General features: G+C 46.1%; 1 protein-coding gene across 8 annotated transcripts in view; it reads left to right on the top strand.

Moving 5' to 3' along the window:
• Fhod3 (formin homology 2 domain containing 3) overlaps positions 1 to 16,819 on the top strand; it is a 426,147-nt gene that overhangs the window by 369,834 nt on the left and 39,494 nt on the right. For all 8 annotated transcript variants that reach the window (XM_028867156.2, XM_028867157.2, XM_037197014.1 and 5 more), the window contains 2 exons: positions 3,958 to 4,236; positions 8,875 to 9,752. In XM_028867156.2, coding sequence (XP_028722989.1) covers positions 3,958 to 4,236; positions 8,875 to 9,752 — 1,157 coding nt within the window. The remainder of the gene's footprint in view (positions 1 to 3,957; positions 4,237 to 8,874; positions 9,753 to 16,819) is intronic.

Raw genomic sequence — 16,819 nt, forward strand, 5'->3', positions numbered from 1 at the left:
TGGGATCTCTTCTCTCTGGCCTTGTACAGATATTATCACTGATGTCACAGTGCAGCTGATTGGGCATCAGTGTATAGTTCCCACTGATGTTGCTGTTGGACTGGAGAAATGCTCATTAACCACTGGGACTAGAAGTAGCCAGGAGGTGAAAACACTCATTCTCACCCCAGGTGTTGATGAAAACCTTTGTTTCCTGCAGACTACAGACCCCATGCCTCCTCTACGTCCTGAAGCCTCTGGGATAGAGGCTACTTCCCCTATTTATCCACAAGGCAAGAGGCCCCTCAAAGAAAGAGTGACCCCCAAGCAACGGCTATGTGTAAGAATGAGGTGTTGCTAAGAGAAGCTCTGATTAAAGAGAGTAAGAAAGAGGAGAAAGAACACTGTGGGATTTGGTGTCGTGTCTTTGGGTCATCATGGGTGCTTCTTATAGACTGACCAGGAGTCACAGGAACTTTGTGAGGGAATACTGGTTCCCACACCAGATAGGGCCTCTCCAATGAAAGAAGAGAAGGTCCATAAGGAACGTTTGCCTTAGCTGTGGCTGTGTTTAAGATGGCTAGAGAGGGTCTACCGAGAGCCTGCTGCTCCCTCCAGGTCTGCCTGTCATCTTATCTGGTGACCTCCTGCAGGTGTCTGTCCACACATGAGCCTGACTCCTACAGACAAGGCTCTATACCCGGTGTCCTTACGGCATGGTAAACGTCTGAAGGCAGAGGGGTGATGAGGTTGAACAACACTGTTAGTTCTTTATATGTTCATAATAGCAAGCCTCCATTCCAGTTTGCTGACTTGTTTCTTAATTCCTTGCTTGTTTTGCTTCACTTGGATGTGTGTGAGCAGTACTTAGTTAGCTCATAAATTAATCAGGACAGTCCCACATGCCACAGCTTTATAGCCAGACCCTGTGGACACTGAGGCATGTGTTCTAGGCAGGAGGCGACTTTGAAGATGATGACCTCCCTACAAATCATGAGAAGAAATCCACCCAGTATGTGGACTCACAGATTAGTGGCCCAGACTCCATGCAGTTAGGTTCTGGCATATGGGGCTGGCATTGTGCTGTTTCTTCCCAGGAGTGTGTGGCTCACCCAGAGCTAGCACATCTGTTACCACATCTGTCCAGACAGCCCTTGGCCAACCAGGGGCTGAGCTGCTGTCTGAGTCCTGTGGGTTGGATGGGATGAGACAGCACAGGTGGTCCATGCCAACTGCAGTCAAGCAGCGGCACCCCTGCATACTCCCTCTTCTTTGCTGCATCTCCAGGGGCTGGTGAGTTGTCCTAACTCACCCTGGCAGGGACAGAGCCACGAAAGACACCCTTGTCCAGGTCCCCTACATGCTCGTGCTGAATGCCCAAGTGCATGCCACATGCTAGGCTGTCACAGACACATTTTCATTTGATGTGGCTATCCTGAAGTCAGTGTGCATGTACACATATGCTTTCTGTCAACCCCATCATGACACCACCATTGCTCATGCTCCACTTTGGCCTGACTTGTAAAGCTCACAGAGGTTTGTCTCTCTCTCTGTTAAAGACTGCATTATCAAATGGAAAAGAAATTAGCATTGAGATCCTTCCACCGGAAAAGGACTTCTCTGAAGGATATACTCAGTCTTCCCATGATAGAACCTTGGTTTTGCTTTAAAGGGACAGTGCAAGGCATGCCTGTTCTCAGGCATGTGAACTCAAAGGACTGTGCCTTTTGGCTTCCTTCTGCTGCTATCAGCCCTGACATCTTTGTCCGGAAAGCTGGCTGTCTGGGACAGCCTCTGGGCTCTAAAGCAGGCTCCCGTGCTAAGTTAAAGACCCTAGGGGTGAATTCATGGCAGGGCATCAACCAGGCAGAAGAAAGAAACACGCTATCCCACTCCCAATTCATGCCTGAAGGGCACTATGGGGTCCACACAGGGTGTCTTCTCTGGCGGCTAGAAAGCATCCAGAATGATAAGAAAAGGCTACAGTTCTCCCCTTTCTACCCTTCATCTGCCCTTCCCATCCTTCCTCTCCCTGCTCCATCCCAGAAGAACACAGGGACAGGGATGGAGTGTTGTGTCCCCAGCGACTCCTGGCACAGTGACTTCCTGCGAAGAACCTGATGATAGTTGGGTCTCTGCCCAATGAGAGCCATTTTCCTCCCCGTGGTAAAGGCAGAGCTTAGCTCACTGGCATGCCAAGAGACCAGCCCTAAATACCTAAATACCCTGTGACCAGCTCTCCCCCACTCCGAAGGGAGCAGTGTGCTCCTGAGAGAGAGAGAGAGAGAGAGAGAGAGAGAGAGAGAGAGAGAGAGAGAGAGAGAGAGACAGAGAGAGAGACAGAGAGACAGAGAGAGAGAGAGCGAGCGCCTGTATGTCTGTGTGTCCCTAAGCATTCTAGCACTATATCCTCATGCAGCCCAGGGGTTGCTGTCAGGAGTGACCTAACCTCATCTGGCCTATCCATATGGCATTTGGCTGGAGGTTTTTGTCGTCACAGGCATTGGGTTGCTTGTCCAAAGCTCACAGCTGAGAGCTTTGCTCAGCCAAACCAGGCAGGAGGCAGACAGCCATTTCCCTGCACCCTGGAGCAGCATGTGACTGGGACCAGGAGCGTTTCTGTGTTGGCATGGACACCATGTTTCTAGTCTTCATTGGGTTACAAGCAGGCCTCTGGCCATGAGTGGTCCTTTTATTTAAGTTGTTGTTGTTGTTGTTGTTGTTGTTTTCAGAGTCTCACTGTGTAGCCCAAGCTGATGTGGAACTCACTGTATAGCCCTGCTAGCCACAGATTCTCAGTAGTGCTAGGATTATGAGCATAATCCATTATACCCAGTACTTTTTTTTAAAAAATTAAGTTAATTTGTTTTACTTTATCTGTATGAATATTTAGCCTGCATATATATGTGCACCACATGCATGCCTCTTAGATCTCCTGAAACTGGGTTTACAGGTGGCATGAGCCACCATGTAGGTGCTGGGATTTGAACCCAGGTCCTCTACAAAAACAACAAGTGCTCCTACCCATGAAACCATCTTTTCAGTCCAATACTTACCTTAAAAGTATTTTTATAAGCAAAGTTGGAGCTTATTAAGGAAGGGGTTATAGATTTCAGCATAGGCTGCAAGGGAGAAAGAAGAAAGATGCTTATGAAAAGGACAGCTGTGTACTCAAGAGTGTAGGCATGGGCTTCTCAAGAGAGAGACACCAAGTGATTCCTTGAAGCAGCTTTTGCAATCGAGGGCTAACTTTATACCATGGGCAAGGAGTATCCAAGCAAAGGGGGAATTGGACTTGCTGGGCTAGCCCCCAATGTCAAAAACTTTGGGCGGCAGCTTGCTGGATAACTTGATTTACTATAGGTTTTGCTGTTTCTCCCACTCCCAAAGACCTTGCCTTCATTCTATGCTGGTGCATAAGAAGTGACCCAAAATAGCAGGATTGAAAATAGTACCTGCATATTGTCTTGCAGTTTCCCAATGTGTCTCAGCTGGGGTCCTGTGGTCAGCCGGGCCTTGATCAGGAGATCTGGGAAGATTTATCCTCCAGGCTTGCTTAGTGTCAGGTCCCTGTTCATGGTTGGCAGCCAGCCAGGGTGTGCTGTCAGCTTCCAGAGGTCACCCGTATTCCTACCCCACGGCCTGTTTCACCTGGAATGCCAGTGGTACATATTTGGTCCTCGGGTCTCTAAGCCCGATGACACTTTTGTGTTGCTGTTTGGGCATCTCCAATCAGAGGTTCCCCTCACTGAAGCTGGCATGCCTGACTCCTCCACGTTTGCAAGTTCACTGAGTAGACGCACATGCCACCTGCCTAGTCCTGTTCCCAGAAGCAGACATTAGTTCAATAACCACAAACAGGAATCTCAGGGCGACTCTGACACTTTGCCCAGAGGAATCAAACCCCGTTTGTTGTGTGGTTCCTCCCCTCCCAGAGAAATCTGTTATCAATGCAGTCTCTGCTCTTGTCTCCATCAGTAAGCGGTAAGGACCACGAGCCTGAGCTGGAGGCAGAAGCTGGACAGGGTGCCGATGAAGCCAGCCAGGAGATAGCCTCTGCTCACAGGGGAGCAGAGAGCCGGGAAGAGCCGGCGCTGGAGCTGGAGCCCGAAGAAAGAGCCTCACTGAGTGAGAAAGAGAGGCAGAACGAGGAGGTCAATGAGAGAGACAACTGCTCCGCCTCCAGCATCTCGTCCTCCAGCAGCACCTTGGAGAGGGAAGAGAAGGAAAGCAAGCTGCCTGAGGACAGGACGACAGGTAAATGAAGCCCTTTCTCCGTGTGCCGGGGCCCTGCCGTACCACAGCCTGGCCATGGGCTACCCTCCAAGGTGACCTGTGGCAACAGCTCACTCCTTCAGCCGCGTCACCTGTCTCACGGTGGCAGCTAGCCAGCAGATCCCCACTAGAGTTAGGCTCTGTGTCCTCCTCCCAGGCAGTGGGATGGCTCACTTCCCAAGATGCTGAAGAGGGCCCAGCTGTGAGAACGGTGCTGAGGAGTGAGCCGTGGGAAAGAAACCACAGTGTTTCCTTTGATTTGTCCCAATGCCCATGATACCAAAGGTGGCCCTTTCCAGCTCCTGATTGGTTTAGAGACATGCCATGTCATCTCTTCCCTTAGAAGACTTGTTTGAGGGAAGAATATAAAACCACAAGCAGAACAGACATAGCAAATAAATTGAATGAGCACTTGTTTTTACAGCATGGTTAACAGTGCATGGAGGTGAATTTGACATCCTGGACCAGCCCAGACAGGCTTTAGGTATAGTGTTACACTTTGTACTTAGGCCCACTCTTTAATGTAACCTATGTGTTTTTCCTTATGGAACTCTGTCTTTTCAGGGTTGCCCCTGGAATCCACTCATTTCACTTATGACTGAGAACTTTACAGTTAGGGACCAAGTAGAATGGTAGCTTGTATATCTAGCCCCCAAGGACATCACTGGGGCTTTAGAGACTTGGCTCAGAGGGTAGTTCATACCACTGGGGATAGCATTCGGTTTGGTTTTTCTCATCCATGACTTGTAAGCCATCAAGGTGGTAAAATGCAGTATTTCTTATTAGTGGACTATGCTCTAACCTTCATTAAACCACATATCAGAGCACACACTCAAGTCCCAAGGCTCCCCTTGACATTCTGTGCCATGAACCAGACACTGTTTTGTCTTGTTAGTTATAAGATTGAGAATACAGTCTCTGAAGCCCAGAAGAGTTAGTGAATGGATGAATGAATGAAACTATTCTCTTTCGCAACAGATCCATCAATGGCTTAGTCTAAAATAGTTACTGTTTATGATTTTCCCAGTTAGAACATGCAGTGAATTTGATTTTGCATATGATTTATCACTAGGATATAACAAGGACTCAGACTATTAGTTTATATCTTGGAAATTAATACACTAAAAATCTTGTGTCTACTTGAATATGTATGTACTAAGAAGTACTACTTAGTTTCTTCAAAATAATATGATAGTTATTTCTAAATTCTAGATGTACTACTCAAATTTAACAGAATTCTTGGTCACTTTGATACTAACTGATTTTTGTGCATTATGAGTAGCGTTATGAGTTACTCATCATATTTGGGCTCAGCAGCCTAAAACACATCAACAAGTTGGATAAGGAAAACTAAAACAGGGAGCAGAACTTTCTTGGATCTGAGTGTGCAACATTTTTCCAAAAAAGAACAACCCTGCAAAAATGGAGTCCTTGAGCTCCCAGGGAGCTACTATTAACACTGCATGAAGAACAAGTGGGATCCAAGGATATAGATGTGGAAACTGGAGCTTCTGGTGACTCGTCTGCTTCACTCCAGGGTTGTGAAGAGGGTTAGTTCATCTGTGGGAATTTACTGGTTCCTAAAATTCTGCACTGTTCACAGCCTCTTTAGCAGCCAAGTCAAGACAACTCTGTCATAACAGCCTTTACTGTTCCTCATGAAGTCACAGAGACAATTAAAATTAGAGACAATTTAAAATGCTCCAAATCCTGTTTCTATCATTGTGTCTGTTACTAAGAAGTGAATTTGTCATCACACAAAGTAAAGCTTGGAAGAGTTCCAACTCATTTCAGGCACCTTTGTTCTTGTTTTGTGTGCTCAGCTCTGAACACGGTATTGATCATATTTTGCTATATGACACTTGATCGGCTGGATGAGAGCTGGGGTTGTCTGTCCTGCTTGCTGTGAACCCTTATTTCCTAGCAGTGTGTGGGGAACACAGTCTTCCCAGAAGTTACTGAGAAGAAGCTTGAGGGTTGAAACAAAAGTCGCCATGCCATTTGACAGTGTTCTCTGTACAGGAATACTCCAGGTGCTTCAAAAGCATCGAAGGTGAATGGAGTGAGGTTTCTGTGCTTCACTTATAATGTTAAATCAGTACTGGTAGACTGGGATAAATTGGGGGTGTTATTGCAATATGTGGAGCAACCACTAAGAAAAATGTGTAAAGTCATTACTTTAAAATACTATTTTAAACTCAGGGTGAATTAAAAAAAAATGTTTAAGCAACCCACTGGAGACCAAGGGAAGAGAAACAGAAGGAATGAATTAAAAAAGCAAATGAAGCAAAACATTTAAGCCCTAACATTTCAATTAGTTTACATTAAAAGACAGATTAGCAGTGGATTTTTAGAAACACACCAATATATGCTACCTATACAAAACTTTTTTATTGCAAATTTTTTTCATACAATATGTTCTGATCATGGTTTTCCCTCCCCCAACTCCCCACATATCTCTTTACCTTCTTGATCAACGAACTTCATGCTCTTTCTCTCTTTAAAAAACAAATAGGCAAACAAACAAACAAAACCCTCACCAATTCACACCAAAAAACAAAACAAAAAACCCCCACCAAAACAAAAAAAATGACAAGAAACACACCATGCACACACAAACAACCCCACAAAAATATAAAACCAGAGCCTGGTGTGGTGGCTCATGCCTTTAAGCCTAGTACTTGGGAGGCAGAGGTAGGTATATCTCTGTGAGTTGGAGGCCAGTCTGGTCTAGAGAGTGAGTTCCAGGACAGCCAGTGACTGTTATATAGAGAAACCCTGTCTTGAATCAAGAAAAGAAAATACAAAATCAGAAACCATAATATATAAGCAAAAGACCAACAAGACAAAAAAAAATACCCAAACTAAACAATATGAGACAAAATGTCTACAAAAATATTTAGTAACTCTTTACAAGCATACTGACAGAGTAAATGAAAAGTTAAGAAGCTCTATCATAGAAACAATAAAAAGGGGAAGTGGCTTATATTAATATCCAATAAAGTAGACTACAGTGCAAAGGAAGTCACCAAGGACAAGGATGCTCAACAGTGTATACAAGACTTAAATGAGTAAAAAACAGGCAAGAAGACCAACATTTGAAAAATAACCACCCTGTTGTCATAATAAGAAAAGCCAGCATTTCCCAAACAATGGAGAAAGAATGTGACTATCTCTTGGGAAAGATCCACTTATCTGCTATCAGAGTAGTCTCCCTGTTTACAAGGAGAGCCGTGCTGGTGAGAGCTGGGCCTGAGCAATAGTGGGGCGTGGAGAAAGTGGCTAGGTTCTGGCTATGAGGGTTTGTCAGCAGGACGCCTTGATGCACTGCATGGGGAGGATCACGAATACGCAAGTGCCAGTGACCGGAACTGGTAGTGGGGCGGGGGAGCTGCTATGGCAAAGACAGCAAACCATTCCAGAATCAGCTTTGGAAGGGTGGGGCTGATGACCCATTTATGAATGATCTTTAAAGCTCTGAGACTAAATGGTGACTGAAAGAGTGAGTGAGATTTGAGGTTTGAGGACAGTTAAAGGTCAAAGTTGAGGAAGAAGCCAGGAAGGATGGCAGAGGCGGATAGAAAGAGGGAAACAAACCAGGTGAGTGTCGGGTCCTGAATGGAAGGCTACAACACTGGGAAACCCGCTGGCCGCCTGGAAAGGAACAGTTGCAGAGGACTGGGCAAGCAGAAGCTGCATTCCTGTGTGTCTTAGAGAGATGAAAGGGAGAAGCTGGAGCAGCAGTGAGTGAAACAGCTTTTAGGAGCATTATCTTAAAGGGAAGGATCAAAAGTTGGGAGCGAGGTGGAGATGTAAGAGCAGCTTTGAGATGGGAGAAAACACACAGGTAATGTCAGTGCCAAAGGAGAGCCCTACGGGATGGGAGGGGCAAAAGGGACCTAGTGGGAGGGGCTGGAAAGCACTGAACCATGAAAGAAGCAGGGCAGAGAATTACCCCAGGGGGTTTCCTAATACACACTAGAGTAGCTCATCCTTCTAAGGGACAGTTGTGGACAGTCACAAGAGAAGGGCTGTGATTGAGTTCTCTTGTGGTTAGGAGGCTGGAGGTTGAATGGCAGACCTCTTCGGACCTCATCTGTTAAACCTGTCAATTGTAGAAGCAAGACAACTCCGAGGATGAGCTGTGCAGGCAAGTGAAAGCAAAGAGGAGCTGTGGGGAGTCATTCTGGAGAAAGTAGCATTAAGTCCCCTGGAGATGAGACCATGAACTTGAACTGATGGCTTTTTCGTGGTATGGAGTCAGGGGAGAGATGTCCTTCTAGCACTTGCCTGGGCCCAGGGGAGCACTTCCTGTCTTCCCTAGTCTAGTTAGGACAGATGTCCCTTAGCTGTATATGGTGGGATAGATTCTGACACCTGCCCTGAGAGGAGGAAAGGGAAGAAGTTATATAGTGAGGTGTGAACCAGGAGAGCATTCATTTGGAAGATCGAAGACCTGGAGTGAGTCATCAGCTGTGAACATCTGCTTTGCTTCCCTTATTGTAGTGTTTTCTTCGACGTTGCTCCTATATCTCTACCTGTTTTCATGTATGACTGGCGTTCTTGTGGAATAGAGGCCCTGGGTCTCTTTCTTATCTCTTCCTTCCCATGTCTTCTCAGGTTTGTGGTCCACCAGCCTCCAGGATGTAGGTGTAAATGGACAGTGTGGTGACATCCTCACCAGCAAAAGGTTCATGCTGGACATGCTGTATGCCCATAACAGGAAGTCCACAGATGACGAGGAGAAGGGCGATGGCGAACCTGGGAAGTCTGTGCAGGAGGTGGAGGCAGTGGCCAGTCTTGCCACCAGGATATCCACTCTGCAGGCCAGCTCTCAGGCCCCCGAGGAGAGCATCAAGAGAGTGGACATTGGCTGTTTGGACAACCGGGGCAGTGTAAAGGCATTTGCTGAGAAATTCAATAGTGGGGACCTGGGGAGAGGCTCCATCTCTCCTGATGCAGAGTCCCATGACAAGGTCCCAGACACAACACCTGCACAGCTGAAGACTGAGTCTGATTACATCTGGGACCAGCTCATGGCCAATCCAAGGGAGCTCAGAATCCAAGACATGGATTTTACCGACTTAGGGGAGGAGGATGATATTGATGTTCTGGATGTGGATCTTGGCCACCGGGAAGCCCCAGGGCCACCTCCTCCACCCCCTCCCACCTTTCTGGGTTTGCCACCCCCACCCCCTCCACCCCTGTTGGACACTGTGCCTCCCCCCCCAGTCCCCAGTAATTTATTGGCTTCTCCTGCGTTCAGCACTCCTCAGGGCTTAGGGTGGTCCCAGGTACCCAGGGGTCAGCCAGCATTCACCAAGAAAAAGAAGACTATCCGACTATTCTGGAATGAAGTCCGGCCCTTTGAGTGGCCGAGTAAGAACAACCGTCGATGCAGGGAATTCCTGTGGTCGAAACTGGAACCCATCAAGGTGGACACTTCCAGACTAGAGCACCTGTTTGAGTCCAAGTCTAAGGAGCTGTCTGTCACCAAGGTAGGCTGGGCCCTGGTGTGTTCTTGATTAGCAGAGGAAAAGAGCTGGAGAGGTTGGTTCTTGAGGAAACATCTTATTTTGTGTTGCTTTAGCTATTCAATAAGCAGTCCATTGAGATAAAGAGTCTAACTTTTCAGATAATATTCCTTGGATCCATGCTACATCAAAATGCACAGTAGCACACCAGAAAACCCATTAAAAAAGAAAAAAAGGCTAATTATGAGTAGCCCTGTAGCCCAGGACAATGTCAGTGCTCTCCAGAGGAACTGAACATGCTCATTTACCAGGTGCACTGAGTGTACTCATATAATGTTACCTCAAGTTAGGGACCATAGAGGCACTTTGAACTTAGCTGTATTCACACAGTGCTTTTCTAGAGGCAATAGTTCAGTCTCTTTGGATAATTCAAGCTGACATACTGAAACTATCTAGATATTCATATTTGACATATTTGTATCCCTAGAAAAATTACATATGCATCTAGGTTTCTTATTTTTCATGAGTGCATGAGAATGTGCAGGCATCACTGTTGAAGCATTGTTAACACAGGTGTTACATACAATTATAGATGGGAAACATTATAAAATGATTGGACAAAATTCCATGATCATCAAATTCTGATATAAAAATTGCATAACGGATTGTATTTTCCATGGGTAGTGCTTTAATAATGCCTCCATTTTGTATCGCAACCCACAAAATATGTGAGCCAGGGCATAGTGAACTTTTAAAACAGGCTAGAAGCTGTCTTCTCTTAGGAATTTGGGATATGAGAAAGTGCTTTGTAAAGTCTGATGTAGACAGGTGTAGCATGATGCCTGAAAACCATGCAACTGAGTCACCGGAACAATTGCAAAAATATTTGGAATGTTTTAAGTAAATTTTTGATTTTACATTGAGTCAGATTCATAGCGATTCTGGGCTACAGGTTGTACACTTCCGGTGGAAAAGATATGCAAGAGATTATCACTATGAGTCAATTCTATTCCCAGGTCAATTCATCTATTCATCATCATTTGAGATGAGTATAATGTTGCCTGAGTTGGGCTCCCAGACTTAAGAGTCAGGTACCAATTCTGAAGACAAAGCAATGTTACATCCTCAGGGCGTGTATGTTTCTAAGGAGGAGATGCCATGGCTGTTGAGAGATGCTGAGGGGCCAGTGGGGGGGACAGTCGTTGGTCAGTCTTCTTTTAAGTCCATGTGGAGATTCTTAAACTTCTTGCCACCCATTGCCAACTGGTGTTTACCCCAGTGTCTCTTTCTGCCCAGGCTTGGAGAGCATGTGACTCTCAATTATTTCTTGCCTCAGAAACCTCCTTCAGTCAGAATTAAAGCTTCTTTAAAATCGGAATTGCTGTGCTTTGATGTAGACTGTCCTGTCTCATCATCCTGTTCTTTAGTTATAAGTGGGTCCAGACCTTGTTCTTTCTAGAACATGTTGAATACCTACTCTCAGTGTGCCCATGCCCTGAGTTTTTCAGGCTGCTGTCACATAGCACCTGGGTGCCCATGTGTCCTCTTCCACTTTGTCCAGTCAACCTGGCACTGTGGAGAAGACCAGCTGAGAATTAGCTAGCAGCTGGCAGTTGCCGAGTATTTCTCATGGCCCACCTCTCGAACTACGCTGGACCCATTGACCTCATTGGCCCCTCCTCCATGTACCAGCTGTGCTGCTGGCTTTATGCTGTTGCCCGGACTCTGGAGGTTGCTGAGGGGAGGCTGCCTGGCCTCAGGACTGAGAATGAAAAGGGCCAGCAGGTTGGTGGTGCAGGCATGTTTCATTTCCCTTATGGTAAGATTAAGTGTCCATGAAAAGACTTCAAATGAGTGTCGCTTCACCCATCTCCCTACTTCTCTTGTTTGCACTGTGGCCGGTCTGGTTGGGGAAGAGATATTGGCTTGTGTCTTTTCACTAACCCTGAGTTCTATTCTTACCTGTAGTAGGGATTACCTCTCAAAATACTGCAAGGCCTTGCTAATAGCTAAACATGTGCCTAGGTTTGGTAAAGAGGTACCTAGGAAAATAGTCTTCCACATTGGTGGGTTCAGCATCTTAAAACTGCATCAACTGCAGATGGAATCCATTTTTTAAAAATGTGTAACTTTGCTGAACATTTACAGAATGTTTCCTTGTCTTTATTCCTAAAAATAATACAATAGCTAGTACATGGCATTTGCATTATGCTAGGTGATATTAATAATCCGGAGATGATTTAGAGCACTCTAGAGGGTTACAAGGGTTATATACAAAATATGTAAGAATCCATTTTATGTGAGGCATTTGAGAATTATTGTACTCTCTGGTGGTCCTATAACTAATCCCTTAGGAACACTGAAGGACAACTAAACTGAAATATTTATTAAATTGCTTCCAGAATGTTCTGCAATGAGACTCAGGAGCATATACCTTTGGGTTTTTGTTTGTTTTTTTGGGTTGGTTTGCTTGGTTATCTTTAAAAGAAAAAAAAAGAAAATAGAAATCTGAGCAGGAACTAATTTGCAAAATGTTACAAGAAATGAGAATGCAAATTAATGCTAAAGCATCTCGTTGGAGAGGTGGATCCTTTTTGTATATGTTACTAATTCTGATATAACCAAATTCCAAGTCTGGTTTTGATCACCGACTGTGATTTTCATATAACGCAGCTGTAAACAGCCACTTCCGAACTCTGGCTCATGAGAAGTTTTTCATTAAACACAATAGTCTACAACAAAAATGAAATTGACTTCACAAGACAGCACGAAACAAAGGGAGCTGGTTTTAGTTTCTATTGGAAAACTAACACCAGACCAAAGCAATAGGGCATGGCTGTGATTATCCAGTCACCCCCACCCCAGATTCACGCGTGAGAGCCGGTACTGGGGGGGAACCACTTAATGAACACGAGAAGAACAAAAGATGCCTTTCCTTCCTGGTTTCTTTTCAAAAATAGTTTGTGGAACAGAACCTACTTTTCTGACTTGGCAGCAGATGTGTAGATGTAGCTTTTCACAGTCTGCTGCCTGTTGTATTGTGTGGTGACACAAACCCTGGGTTGAGCCTTACTGTGTTGTATTTATGCTGCTGCTCTGAGACGTGGTGATGCATGTTTAAGTGATTCCAGAGAACTATGTCAGGGCAGAGAGTCCCCAAAGCATCTGGACTTGACATGAGGAGCCCTGTGAAATGGCCTTCCCAATTCTTATGTTCAGTCAGGGGCTGGAAGACCTCAGATACTCTCAAAGGACACCTTCTTCATACCCCAGTTAACTACCAGACCAACACAAGTGTGGAGAAAACAGGGGAGAGGCAAGGAGAGGCCCTGAGTTGGCCTTTGAGGACACGATGGTTCCTTGGGTTTATTTGGGGGAAGGGTCTCCAGATGGATCAGGAGAGATTTGCTTAGCTCTGTAGAGTAAGTACTCTTCCATCGCTGTGACAGGACACCGTGATCAAAACAAGTTATAGAAGAGAGAGTTTATTTGGGCTTACAGGCCCAGAGGATCAGAGGCCATCGTGGTAGAGCAAAGATACAGGAGCAGGAGCAGGAAGCTGAGGGCTCACATCTCAAACTGCAAACATAAAACAGAGAGCCAAGTGGGAATGGCTAGCCCGCAGCTGTGAGTCTCCTCCAGCAAGGCCTCACCTCCCGAACGTACCCAAACAGTACCACTGGGGACCAAGTATTCAAATGCCTGCCATTCCCATTGAAACTGCCACACTCTGTTTACCCTGAAGTTTCCTAGTATGTCAGAAACTCCTGTCAGAGGCTTTTTAAAGAAATATAGAGATGGAGATTTAATTGGCCTTAGCCTGGGTGATTTTGCTTGTTTTGTTAGCGTGCCCTCCCCCCACCCCACCCCCACACCATGTAGCCCTGGCAGCCCTGGAATTTACTGTATAGACCAGGCTGGCTTCAACTTTGCAGTTGACATTCCTGCTTATGTGGGGATTACAGATCTTCACACCTGGCAGGCCTAGCCTGGGTGATTTTTAAAGACCTCAGAGAGTATGGAGTAGATCCAAAGTTGTAAGTCCCTGCTTTTAAGTGCCAAGTGAACATGGCCTCCTGACCACCACCTTCCACAGCAATGCCCAGATCTGACTTCTTCCCCAGAGAAGAGAGAAAAGTCTCCGTGCTTCACATTCAGAATACAAGGAAGTTATGTTCTTAATGTCAGCATTAGAAATCCCAAATTCTACCTAGAGATTAGCAACACAACTTTGCATTCCTGTGGTGCCTCCACAGTTAGTAACCAAGTGTAAGTCCTCTGCTTCCAGTGCCAAGAAAACACAGGCTGTCCAGTTGTTTAACCATTGGCCTTAGCTGTCAGAGGCTCGAAAGTGCCCGAAAATAATACTTTCCCCTTAATAATAAGGCAAGCCTGTTCTGTAATGTTAAGAATTCTTTTCTTTCATCCCCTGCCACCATTTTTTTTAAAGGCAAAGTCTTAGAATCCCTGACTGGCCTCAAACTCAAAACAATGGCCCTGCCTCAGCCTCCTGAGTACTGGAGTTAAAGGCATGCACCGCCATGCCAACTGAAAAAATTTTATTCTTAACTAAAGAGGTTTTTTTTGTTTTTTTTTTTTTTTTTGCTTTAATGTAGACTTGGGTTTCTTATTTGTTTGTTTTATGTTTTGGCTGGAAAGGTTTGCTGTGTGTTTCTTTATGACTCTTGCAGAAAGCCTAGGAAAATTCTAGCATTATCCTCCTTGTGACATCTGTATCATTGCAACTTGTAACCTTGTAACTGTCACTTTCTCCAGGGAGAGTTTTGAAAATATCTCGCGGTGTCGTTCTTGGCGGGTGAGCAGGGAGTCAGGAGGCATAATTTACCATTTCTAGAACGGCTGCGCTAACCCAGACCCAGACCCAGGGTCTCCGGTACTGATGCCAAGCGGCTTGTGCAGAGGCCAGTTGCCTTTCATGGAAGTGCTCTCAGATGCAGCGGCATTCTTCAAGACTCAGGGAGTGCTCCAAATCCGTCATAGCCTCAGACGGGTTTCTATTTTCAATCATAGTACCTTCTGGGCTGACAAGCCCAGCATGCTCAATGCTCACTTTGTAAACATTTGGATCCTCTGATCCTAATAAAATGACTCTTTAAAAATTCAAGAGGGCAAGCTCAAGACATAGCTCAGTAGTACAGTGCTTGCCTCATGTATGCAAGGTCCTGGGTTCTATCCCCAGCAGCGGGAGAAAAAACATCAAAGAGGTGATCTGTTGTGCCAGCATTCTAGCAAACCTTAAGCTTAATGAAAACTGTGTACTGTTCAGATATGCCTTTCTGACTTTTCTCACTGCTACCTACACCTTCATTCTCTCTGTTTTCCAAAACTGAACGACTCAGAGAGGGAGTTAGGGCCTTTTCCTTTCCCTGGGACATTGACTGAAGTCGGGGTGCAATCACACTTACATGTGGCCTCATACCCTCCATAATTACTGTTCAGAGTCAACTTTGAGTCCTTATCTGCAGCCTCAAAAACTTTTTTGGGGGGCAGGGCATAACGGTTTGACCTGCTCTCAAGCCTAGCTTCTACATCTGTAGCCTAGGAAGCGTTAGCCATCTATCTCTGCACTAAGCACCCTCTTCAGCTAAGCCTAAGCAAGGCTTAGCTACTCCAGACAATATTTACATCATCTTATGTCACTTTTTACTCTCTGGGAAGCAGTCAGACATGCAGCCCTCTGATTCTAAAGGGTGGACCCCTAACCCAGGTAGCCAGCCTCCCTGGGGCTGCAGTGAGCCATAGCCCATGCCCTGAGCCTCAGCAGCAATCAGTCTCTGCTCAGATGGCTGCCTCCTTTGCATTCCAGAAGTCCTATAACTTTTGAGCTTGCATGCTGTCTGTTGAAACCTCATCATAAAGATATTCAACTGTCTTCCTGTACACTGGACCCTCACCCCTCTGGACAACTTGAGAGAAAGCTGCTGAACTGCCCTCCTGGGTTCCTTCCTGCACCTTCTCTCTACCAGGTCTCTGTTCCCCTAGACATACGTGGGGACTTCTGATTCTCTCTCATCCATCTTGGCTGTCTGACCCCTCACGCTTTCCCTGCAGTGTTCTTGGTCAAATGCAAAACAAATGGACCCAAAGCCCAACAGGGCATCTAGGCCTGAGGCCTGTCTCCAGAGACTGTCTTGGGGTGGGGGTGGTAAGAGGAGCTGTGGAGACTCTCAAGGGAGGAACTCCCTGCTCAATAGGCTTCGTGGAACTAAAACAGCCCAGAGACTTTTCAAGGTCCCTCCTCCCTTAACTAAGCAATCCCCTTCTCCCTTGAACTGAGGACATACTTGGGAAAGTAGCGTGTTCTAGCACAGCCCTGCAGCCATTGCCCTTACCAGGCCGCATGCCTGCTATGCAGAAGCAGATGCACCCAAGAGGTAGCCCTGTTTTCATGGCCAGCCACCCTGTAGCTAAGCACTCCATGCCTGGAGCCTGGTGACTCCAGTATTTCTCCCGCCCTCACCGTTCTTGAAACTCGCTGAAGAAAAGAGGTCAGAGGTTGGCTGTCTTTCATCTTTAATGGCGAAGCAAGACTGAAACCATCCTCCCTGTGGCCCAGAGCAGCACTGGAGGCCTGCTGGTCCTCCAGTGGGGGGATGCTCTTTTTGCACTCCTACATGAAAAGTTCTCGAGAACTAGGCACCTAGAAGCTGCTCAGGAAATGAGCTAGCAAAGAGGGACGATAGATAAATCTGTAAAGACAAGCAGCCAAGTTGGAAAAGAGGACCATTAGTGCCCAAATATCTGTTATCCCAGATGTCAGGAGACTGACTGAGAGGAAAGGATCACAGCTTGGGGGCTACAGAGTGAGTTAGGAGACTAGCAAAATCTTATCTGTGAAACGAAACCGGAACCAATAGAACAGACTGTTGAATTAGACTGGTGTCTGAGCCTCTCCTGCCTGAGCTCAGGTTTGGATCTCACTGTCCACTGATGTCCTGAGACAACTGTCAGCCGAGGTAGACACATGCCATATCGCAGTCAGGAAGAGAAGGTCTGCTTAGGTGTGGCCCAGTCTTTCTCCTTGTCCTTTTTCTCAGAAGGAAGACATTAGTGGGTCCCCCACAGGCACT

Source organism: Peromyscus leucopus, chromosome 19 (assembly GCF_004664715.2).
Source record: "Peromyscus leucopus breed LL Stock chromosome 19, UCI_PerLeu_2.1, whole genome shotgun sequence".
Taxonomy (NCBI): domain Eukaryota; kingdom Metazoa; phylum Chordata; class Mammalia; order Rodentia; family Cricetidae; genus Peromyscus; species Peromyscus leucopus.